This window comes from Lepisosteus platostomus, chromosome 1 (genome assembly GCF_059453375.1).
Source record: "Lepisosteus platostomus isolate fLepPlt1 chromosome 1, fLepPlt1.hap1, whole genome shotgun sequence".
Classification (NCBI taxonomy): Eukaryota; Metazoa; Chordata; class Actinopteri; order Semionotiformes; family Lepisosteidae; genus Lepisosteus; species Lepisosteus platostomus.
In genome coordinates, this window is record NC_142611.1 from 73,197,652 (window position 1) to 73,208,495 (window position 10,844).

A 10,844-nucleotide genomic window follows, 5' to 3' on the forward strand; every position below is an offset into this window, starting at 1 on the left:
TTCCCAAACCCACTGTTTCACAATCCCATTCCTAATTGAACACATCACATTCCCACATGCACCAGATTCCACAAATTCTCACTCCCGGACCAATTATCCAACCACATCCCTTTACCTTCAGTATTTAAAGTTCCCTCACACACCATACCCTTGCTCACTATTGAGAAGCCTCCCATAGTATTCTCTTGTGTGTGTTTCTAAGCCTTTTTGACTGATCTCCTGGTGCCAAATCTTTGCTCCTGCCTTTTTGACCATGCCTTTTGGATTTCCCTTGTTACCGAACTCATTGCCTCCCTTATTGACCAAGCCCCTGGATCACGTCTTTTGGATTGTCCCTGTACTACTCCACATTTTGCTGGATTCACGGTTCCGTATAAGGATCCTCCTATTCTACCGATTGGTTTCCTGACAACTAGAGGCATCTGGACCATACAGCGTTAACTTGTGCTGTGAGTGCCATAGTCTCTTAGAGTCCCAGTGCTGATGTTTTTTGAAAACAAGAAAATTAATTAGAATAACAAAGTATTTATAAATGTTTTATTAATAAATTAATATGTTGCCATCAAATTAAGTCTTAACGAATCAATACAAATAAGAAAAAGCACAAGACAAAAATATACAATTACACAACAATACAATTAAAAAGACAATCTCTATATATTTTTGTATAATAATACAAACAATATTTGACCTCATTATGAGATAACTATTTTTAATAAGTAAATCAGAGAAGCACAACAACAAATGCCCAAATGTTTTGCAAGGTAAGAATTAACCCATTTCTTAGATAGGCAATAAAGGTGTTAAAAATAAGGTTATTATATTTTGCTTCAAAGAAGTATTTGGAAGGAAGGTCTTGAAATGTAGTTGTGCAACTCTGCAGTAAATAAATAAATAATTTAATTAATAAATACCATGAAAAAATAAAAATAAATAAAATAAATAAATTAAGGAAAGGCTTCACAGCTAGGGACAAGCCCTTTGAGAAAAACAAGATTCTGTCCTGTAGGTGGAGCTGAAGCAGCTTTATAACAGAATAAACTTGGATGATGTGTATACTTCTGGATATACTGCTGAAATTATATTATTTTCCCCCTAGGTTATAAGTGGAATAATTTGTTCAATATTAATTTTCAGGTACATTTTAAAATTGAATTCTTGAAATCCACTGTGACTGAGTGAAGGAGTCACTGACACTTGTTTAGTTTGTCTCTGCACTGTTCACATCTATCAAACTGGACACTGAACACTGCAAAGCTTCACAATTCTTTCTAGTTTACATCTTTGCATTCTTTTGCAGATACAATTATTGAACTCAGCAGCAGAAATAAGATAATAAAGATGATGATAAAATATAACACCATCAGAAGAATTCTTAAATTGAAGTTAAAATGATAGCCTATCGCATATATTGAAATCTTCACATGAGCTAGTGTTAAAATGTGTGTGAATGTATTTCTCAGATGTATTGATGACAACAGAGTTATTATTTCAAATTTCCAGATAATACTGTCCTATGATGTATAAGCCAAAGGTACATAAGTTTGGGTTTTTTAAATCTGTCCACTGCACGTACCTTTTTTGGTTGAAAGCTAATTACTTCAATGAGCTTGAGCTTCAGCATGTTCATTTTCTTGGTTAAGTGCTAATAAAGTAAATGTAATTATGGCAAAACTGAATTCCTGCAGATTGATTGCAAGTGCTGAAGATGTGAACCACTTCTATAACTCACAAATTGTGTAAATGAAAATAAGTAAGAAAGCAACATATATAGTACAAGTGTTAACCTTGTAAATCTAATATATGCCTGAATTCTTGTAGAGAGTATGTGTATGCATTTATATTTGCTGTTTCCCCAGAGCACACATTTAGTTTTTAAATTGTTGTTTCATGTTAATTTGGCATTGTGATTTCTGTGGGCCACACAAAGGCTATACCTGCAGATTATAGCTACTTTAGATGGCTTTATCATAACATGCTGAAAATGCAAAAGCTTTCAGTGCTCTTGGACTAATATAAGTATATATAAGCATTAGGTGAACTAGTAAAATTGTATGAATTGTTTTAGCTGTGTTGTATACTGTAAAGAGCTCTATTTTCTTTCAATCTGCTTTGCAAATAAGAACTTGAATATACATAATGCACAATAGTTACACCTTTGGGATCTTGATTGTAGAATAGTGTCTCTCGATCAGTCATGTCTCTTTTTGACAAATAATGTTGTTTCTCATTGCATTTTCATCACACTCTGAAAAAAAAAAAGGTGTTACACATAGCACGCAATCATTGCTTAACATCTAAAAATAATCACCAAAATGAAACATTTCCCTCCACAGACTAAGAAAACATACCTTCTGTAGAAGTTTTTCCATGGCATTAAGGAAATCCTTGCTGTCCTTCATCTCGTATGAGTCACAGGCTCTGCAGCTTGCTTTCTTCAAGGTAAAAAAAACACATTTCATTCATATTTCTGCTCCCACATACAAGATAAAACAAGATGCCTCAATGGAAAATAATATAATATAATGATATAATCAGACAAAATAAATTGTGTGCATTATTAAACATACCTCAACTTCTTCTGGAGTGCAGACATTCCCAATTCTATCCTGAAATTATTCAATACAAACAGCATTTTAATATAACTATTGCACATGCACTTCCCAATCTGTATATACAGAAGAGCAGATTCAATATTCTTTGTTCTGAATTTCAGTAATTAAAATATAATTTAAAAAGTTAAGGTAATAAGTGTACTTTTAAAAATGTAAATCTTATGATACTTACAAGGGTTCTTTTTGACATCTTGTAGCACATTTTTTTGACTTTTTGACTTTTTTGCTCATCAGTTGTGGTAAGACCTGGCAGCATTTCCTTAAAACACCGAAGAGCAGATGGAATGCAACAATCCTGTAAAAACAGAGGGTTAAATACATTATGTAAATACATATATATTTGCTATTACAAATGGGAGCTAAAAAAAGGCAAAAACAGTCAAAACCAAAGATAATACACCTGCTTAACTGTCGATAGAAGAATCTAAATTCAACCATGTAACAATTTTCCTTAATCTATTTTTTGTAAAAAACAATTGCTTCACATGGAGAGTTAAAAACCGGCAGAAACGGGTCAAGTTTGGCTGAAGGTGAATAACCTGAACCTTCTAAGGAGACATTATTTCCACTTCTTTGATCATCTCTCCATCTCATTTACATTTTGAGGTTTTCAAAGCATGTAAGTTTTCTAACAAATGCGATGTGGGTTTTAAATAGGTTTTGATGACTCTGCTGAACGCAGGCTTCTTGCTTTTAATAATGCAACTGCCTTACCCCAGAGATTGAGGTGTGAAGGTTCGTTTGGGTTTGTCAAATGAAAAAGCTCTTTCCATAGATGTGGCATCACACCTGCATGTTTGCGCATTGTGCTGCAGTTTTTATATTTGTGAAAAAAAGTTGCCAGATTTGAATGTACACGTTACTGTAATCATGTCAACTCGTTGGAAATTTTTGCCGAGAAAAAATGTACTTTTTTCCAGGTGAAACTAAAAACACTTTCAGCGTGGTATGCATAAACTGATATAGATTTTTGTAACTATTCTGACTTTGGTGAATTATGAGCAATATCTGATGACATCTGTTAAAAATAGCTCTCTGAACTGATTACAAAATCTGAGTGCAAAATATACTCAGTAAGTGGATTTCATATTTTATATACATATGTTTTATGTGAAGCATTCATAACTTACTACAAGACTTACTGTTCTTTGGAAGAAAAATTAAAACCTAAAAATATAGTGTGTAACATTTGTTCCTCTAACGAGATTAGAAAGAATAAAGATAGCATTAATATTTCTCTGACCTTTACAGTAAATAAATATAGAAGTTAAGAGAAACTACCCCCTGAACAAGTGCTACACATCACATTTGGTTTGCTGTACTAAAGTGGTGAACACAGACAGCCTCTGAAGGGATGCTTTGGGGTTTAAATAGGAAGTTACCAGAAAAGGATGTGCTAAAGGTGAAAACCACTAAATGACCTTTGAGAAACAATGAACACCTTCCTTTGTAACCCTGGTCACCTAAGGAATCCAGTTAGCTTAAAAATGAGTGTTCTGAAACAAAAATATGTCTTAAATTACTAATTACTATATTAATCATAAAGCCTTTTTTTCAAGTCTTTATGTTTCAAACCAGTAAATTAAAAATATAAAGCTAGCATCCTTCAAAAGTAAACCTTTACTCTAAAATGTCCTTAATTTTCAAACTGTAACTTGTTCAAAAAATGTTTCACATACACAGAACTCTATGATTGTTTTCTGTTCAGCATCAAACAACTTAAATTAATATGTCCTGTCAGCCCACAGACTCCTTCCTGCTACTTGCTGTTTGATTAGTCATCAAGTTTCTCGCAAAAACTAAAATAATTTTAATCAACTTGTACCTAACTTTCACTTTGACAAGTCTCTATAGAAAAAGCAGTTAAACTTTGCATGCCATGTGCCATTTACTGTTATTACTGCTGTTTATTGGGTGACATATATGAGTTATTATAAATGTCAAACTCATTTTTGAGTCACTCTTTTGAAAGTGCACTCTCGGTGCTGTTACGGTTGTTTGTGACACAGCACAAGAAAAGAATAGCATTTTCTGGGTTTTGGTGAGTGTAAGATTTTTATGCTATGATTTAAATTGTTAATTCAGAATAATAAAATCTATTATTTGTTGAACAAAGTGAGGTAAAATATGATGTTGTTTTCCTTTTCACCTTGATGCATTTCTTTATGCTGGTAGCAGTGTTGCAAATTTAAATGATTTACAAGTTTCTAGCATAAATACAGGAAACACATTCAATAATTAGTGAGTGCTACCAACATAAATATGGATTAGGTCTTTACATTTTTAATAAATTATAATATTTCTACAGTTATTGTAACAGAAGGTACATAGTATTGCTCAGATACTGTATATCACACAGGAGGAATTAATCACAACAAGAACCCAAAAAGTTTCTTAACTTTACTTAAGACTTCCTTTTAATTAAGACATAACAGCTAAAGTATTCTGCCATTATGTCATTGCCATAAACGGTCATAAAAAGTGGCCTAAAACGTAATGCACTTTCACAATTAAACGTTATGTTAAAGTTAACAATTTCCTCATTTTACTACTCTGCACTAGAGATGTATGAAGAAAGCTTGACAGGACATATTTGCATATTGTATTATTTGTTTACTACAGCTGATTTACACATATGTGGGTGAATAACAAACTAACTCTGACTCATTCACTTTCTAAGAGTCCAAAGATGTAAATCTTGGTCTCTGTCATCATTGTATTTAAGTGCCAATGCAAAACTGGAAAAGGTAATACATGGCCTTACATTCTTAAAGTTTATCTGCTTCTTGATTAAACATCACAAGTACAATATATAAATAATAGGGAGTGAACGCTTGAATGTAAAATATGCATGCTTAACTTTTCAAATTGCAATTATAAATCTTCCAATATCATAAAGAATAGTTTTATACTTACTTCTATATCTTCTATAAGTGGGGTATTCAGCATCTTCCCATCATGCTACAATAGATACAAATGCAGTCATTTGTTATATATTTCTAAAGTTTTAACTCAAGCTAAATTCTGGTAAAATAAGAAATACAAAAAGAAAACTTACCTTTATATTTTTGCTCAAATGTTTCAAATCCTTTAAAAGTTCTTGTAATGTAGCTAAGGTGTCATTAGCTGGAGCACCCATCACAGAACTTGACAGAACTGCTAAAAGGCAACAGACAATAAACTTCACCATTTTCAGTAACGTCTTGAAGTGGTACCAAAGTTTTCAGAAAGTTAACTTCACCGATATTGCGTACAGGTGCATGACTTACCTATATATTTATCCTTCTGGACATAAGGAGGCCACTCCTTCCAGTTTGGAAACCTTGAAGAAAGGATGAATGACTAATTATTTTTCTTTTCCACTGGCCAGTTCTACGTGAGTGCAGATGTGTGTGTGCGTGGGGAGTGGGGATCGACGGTGTGAACGAAAACAAGCCTGATCTGCAAAATGGGCAGGAAAATAGAAGAAGTTGTGAATTCCCATTTTCACTATGAATCGACAGCCTATCATTTTTAGCTTGAGTTAATAAACCTCAAACTGATCTAAACAAAAATAAGGTAATCTTTTTTTTCTGCCTCCCACACGAATATACCTGTTGTACCAACAACACACAGTCATATACAGATTACTGAAATGAGTAAGATACTGCTTTAGTTCGTCTATATTGAACTTTTTTTCTTTTTGCATTACCTGATATTCCTACTGAAATTAGGTGTCCTTCCACATCTTAAAGCGGGGCCCCCTCTGTTAACCATGAAAGAGCTAGCTGTTTAGCAATTCTAAATTTTCTGATGCTGAAAATGAATCAGGAAACACAAAAGGCTGTGAAATTTCAGGTGGCTGTCTGCAAAATCAGTGAGGAGAGTGTACAAATGTTGCCATAGAAATAGGTCTTCTACGACTTGAATGAGGTGCAACTGAGAAAATTATTTTAAAAAAGAGCAGTGGGAAAAGATGCAACAGTTAACGTTTTATAAATATGTAAGTTTGTACGTGAGGGATTTTAGTTGACCCCATTTTTAAGCTTTTTGGTTCAGCCTCACAAGAGTCCTTGCTCACTTTAACAAGAACTTTAGCCAATAGAAATATAAAATCACTTTGCCAATATTCCATGGTATTCCAATTTTGAAAACCAGCAAGAGTGGTAGAATAATGGAGAATGAGACTTTATTGAGAATGTATGTACAGTAGCTAACATAATGGGAAACCTTTGTTTCCCATCTCAACAATTGTAGTGATGACGAGTTGCAAATACAGTTAGCAGAAAAAATAACCCTTTCACATAGTCTGGACATCAGTTTAATGTTTCATCTGCTAGATGGCTCTCATACCAAAGAATCCAATATTACTGTACTGGGGAATGATGATGAAATTCTCATCCAGAGGAAAGAATGCCACCTGCTGGTCCATTTACAGCAGGAACCAGATTTTCCTTGGTCCTCCATTCCTACTGTATATTGAGCAGGCCCAGCCTTGTTTTAGCTTTTAAAGTCTGACAAGATCCAGGTTCGCGATGGTAATGCTGATGTGAAACCAAGAGAAAAGTAACCGGGTATAATATTTTTAGTTATGTGGTGTGAATGTATGCTGTATTTGACATTGTAATTTAAATGAAAAATAAGTAAAGAATATATTAAGTTAAATCATTAAGAAAAGTCTAGTAAAATGTTGTTAGAGAAGCTTCTGCTGATTTTTGTTATGCTTTTGAAACTCGTTATAAGAAAATATTGCACATCTTGAAGGATGGATGAATATGTCTGAAGTGCACAACAGACAGATTTATTCAGAAAGCAAAAATGTATTTTGAAGCAGTATTGAAATGTTTAAATTTCTCAATTGTCTAGTCTGAAACTTTTAACCTGAGATAGACAATTGAATTTCAAACAACAGAATAAATATGTTGCAGTACTTTCTGAACCCAGGACACCATTTTGTCAAAGAAAGATATGCTACTTTTTAACTAATGGTTCATTTCCTTGGTGATACAGTATGTAGTAGATATATTTAAGTGTATACACTACCTTCTTACTGTAATGTATAATACTTTCATTCCTGATGCAGGATATTACATATATTTACAATATTTTTACCCTGTAACTTATATAACTTTTGTTAAATAACTTTTGTAAAGTTATTTAACTTTTAAAACAAATGTTACACTGTTTTTACAGTATATGTCAAAATCTTTGAAAATGCATAAATAATTTGCACGTTTAACCACTGTAGTTTAAATAGGAAGTTTAAGATGTCACCAGGAGAGCTGATTTCTCAAGTGTCCTTCTTCTCCTCATATCAGATACTAGCAGCATCAAAGGACAGATGGAAAGCAAGCAGCAGTTTCCCCCTATAGATAATCTATACACACGGCATTGCTGCCATCGAATCTGGAATTCCTATTGCAATTTAGACCCGCGTTCTTTGAAAGTAATGTTATCAGCACACAGATCACTGCTGTTAGAGTGCTGATGATGACAGTGCTTGAAAAACCCTTCCGCAGTATACTTTGTGAATTGTAGTGTAAAGGAAATTGTGGGTGGGGGCAGGGCCCTGAGACTCACACTGTCTAGGTGGAGCCTCTTGTACCCATAATGTCATCAAAGGGGAAAAGGCCCCTGCGTCTACAAGGGATTTCATTAGGTTTGGGAATTCCATCTTTAGGGAGCCCTGTTTCCTCTGAGTGATGATGAAATCTAGTATATGGGGATTCTTTTTTTCAGGTAAAAAAAAAATGACTCAGAACTTTCCTGATACAGTCATTGTGCAGCAAAGTAGTAATAACTAGCAACAGAGATGCACAATCTTGCAATGAGTAACCTTCATCCCCTGAATCATTGTGGTATCACTGGGAACAGCTGAGCGTAAAATGTTCTCTATGGCTCTCAGTTTATAACACCTTTAAATATTTCACCATGTAAATATCAAACCAACAGGTAACAGTAATAATGATAATAACAATATACAGGGCAGTATAAAAGTCAGGTGAACAAAATCTAGAATTAGAAATCAATGTGCAAATATCAAAGCTTCAGATGCTTCAGGGTCTCAGAAGAAAAAACATAAAATAACAAAGGTATGCAGAATTTCTGTTGCTTTTTTCACTTTCTTGAACAGAGAAGACTAGGAGGGGAACTGTTGTGGAAATGAATGTTATGTTCTGGTAATATTAGTATTTAAATCATGGCACTGGATAGAAGACATCGATTGTAGCGCACATCATGGGAAGAGGTGTATGGCACTGTGTGGCTGGCACTGAAGAAATAATGCTTTCTGCATGGTCAAGCCTCTGGCCACAGTGGAATCCCACTGCCTGGTGAATGTGACACCAACACACTACCGGTTCAGTCATGGATTACAGCGTAACAGCTGAAATCATATCTGTTTTTATACAGTTTTTTCATACAGTATGTTAATGCAAATTTGCATTAAATATTGGTAAATACCAATTTAGAAAGTGGAGAATTGATCCTCTTACAATTCTGCTTAATTCACATTTAATAAGGTGGGAATTTTACAGGAGGACAGAAATTTCTAAGAAATGTTTCTAAGAAAAGAAAGAATGACTCAAAACATCTACATCTAAAAACAAGCCAAGATCTTAAAAGTTGACGAATCAGTACTGTTGTACTGTTGTACTTTTCTTCCTTAAAAACAAAACATTAACATTTACAGTATTAAGGCAATTTAAATTAATTTCCGTTTTACTTATGTACTGTAGTTACAGTGTAATATAATATAAATATTGTACCTTGAAAAATAGTGTACGGTTGTTATTTATTGTTCTGTGCATATTTTGTAGCTGTTGTCTATGTTGGTCAGATACATACTAGACCCTGATAAAGTCTGAAGTTTGCATCTTCTGGTCTACTTTCACAAAATGTTATTACATAGAATCTTGTTGTAACTACTTCATACTTTATAATTGCAATTTTTGATGTTCTTTCAAGACAAACTCCTAATACAAGAAATTGTATATGGCCAATAAAGGGATCTTGAATGCTCTGTAATTACTTAATGTAAAGTTTTTAAATTCTAGACAGAAGCATCATACTCATAGTAACTGTTTTTGTATTTACTGTACAGTACATTTTAATACCGTAGAACTCTGAAATTAAATTAATGTGCATATATAGTATAGAGAAAGCATTTACTGTATATACACTTACCATTTGTTATTAGTTAACATTAATTGATGAAACCCAGGATAAATTCTTGGAAATGTATCCTGGAGTCAATATTGTAACTATAGGATTACTTTTGGACTCAGTTGCCTCAATTGCTTAGAATCCTTTAAAGATCTTGCTTAGAGTGGAAATATTTTAAAGTTATTAATGGTTAATGTGTTACAGACTGCCTCTTACTATACCTTATTAGGAGTAGTGATTGAATGTTTTTCTCTATAGCTAAAGGGAGCATCAAAGTGGATGTGGCTAATACCTACGTGTGATTTTCAGCCACAGTGGTAAAGATAATCCATTTCCTGGTGACTGTACAGTGGCAATATGTACAAAGTGATCATGACACGGAATATGATTGTTCTGCGCAAATGCATTTCTATATTGCGATAAAACCTTTGAATCATGGTTACTTGTATATGATAGACGTTGTGTAAATTTGAGAAAAAATACAGTTCCAATATTAGAGTGACAAGATCTAAGTGACTTAACAATAATACTTCCTATACCTAGTAATAGACACTGAACAAGTGCTCTTTTCAGTATTACTATCAAAACCTGTACAGTATGTATATTGTATAGGTTCTATATGTGTGTGTATATGTGTGAATTTACTGTATATATATGCCATTCCTAACTTTCAAAATACTAAGCATAGCATGGAAGAAAATAGTTTCTTCATCAGCATAATCCCTAGATTCACCAATATATACTTGCCACACTGAATTGATCATTATCTCCACTTTTATTGTAAACATACTGATTGTGCTCACCTTTCCCAGCTGTACATCTTTGGTAGTAAAAGGTAGAAAGATTTAACAGAAGTCACACTTATGAGACAACTTTTACATCAAGGTATGTTTTATGATTTTACATCAACTTTTACATCAGGTGAGGAGGACGCTAGCCAAAGTTAATCCACAGAAGGCTGCTGGACCCGATAATATACCTGGTCGGGTACTCGACATCCCCGTATGCTTCAAATCCACCACTATTATACCAGTGCCGAAGAAGTCAGCCGTGTCCTGCCTCAATGACTATCGCCCCATGGCACTC

General features: G+C 33.8%; 1 protein-coding gene across 2 annotated transcripts; it reads right to left on the reverse strand.

Moving 5' to 3' along the window:
* Positions 1-523: 523 nt before the first annotated feature.
* il21 (interleukin 21) lies at positions 524-6,773 on the reverse strand. Of its 2 annotated transcripts, none has more exons than XM_088637348.1 (8): positions 6,307-6,773; positions 5,885-5,937; positions 5,674-5,771; positions 5,532-5,576; positions 2,788-2,910; positions 2,571-2,609; positions 2,352-2,435; positions 524-2,248 (listed from the first exon to the last, which is right to left on the reverse strand). In XM_088637348.1, exons 1-8 carry the CDS (start codon positions 6,369-6,371, stop codon positions 2,228-2,230), a joined length of 528 nt encoding a protein of 175 aa, XP_088493474.1. In that variant the 5' UTR covers positions 6,372-6,773; the 3' UTR covers positions 524-2,227. The 2 variants fall into 2 exon arrangements, with proteins under 2 accessions (XP_088493474.1, XP_088493465.1); XM_088637339.1 differs by having other exon boundaries at positions 5,674-5,774; positions 6,307-6,772.
* Positions 6,774-10,844: the final 4,071 nt, after the last annotated feature.

What these genes read in the sequence shown, in the direction of transcription:
- il21 (XM_088637339.1), bottom strand. Translation starts at nt 6,371, where the DNA reads ATGGTTAACAGAGGGGGCCCCGCTTTAAGATGTGGAAGGACACCTAAT. An exon ending in AATTTCAGTAGGAATATCAG is followed by an intron (nt 5,938 to 6,306) that starts GTAATGCAAAAA and finishes CCTTTCTTCAAG; the next exon opens with GTTTCCAAACTGGAAGGAGT. An exon ending in CACTTATAGAAGATATAGAA is followed by an intron (nt 2,911 to 5,531) that starts GTAAGTATAAAA and finishes CTGTTTTTACAG; the next exon opens with GATTGTTGCATTCCATCTGC.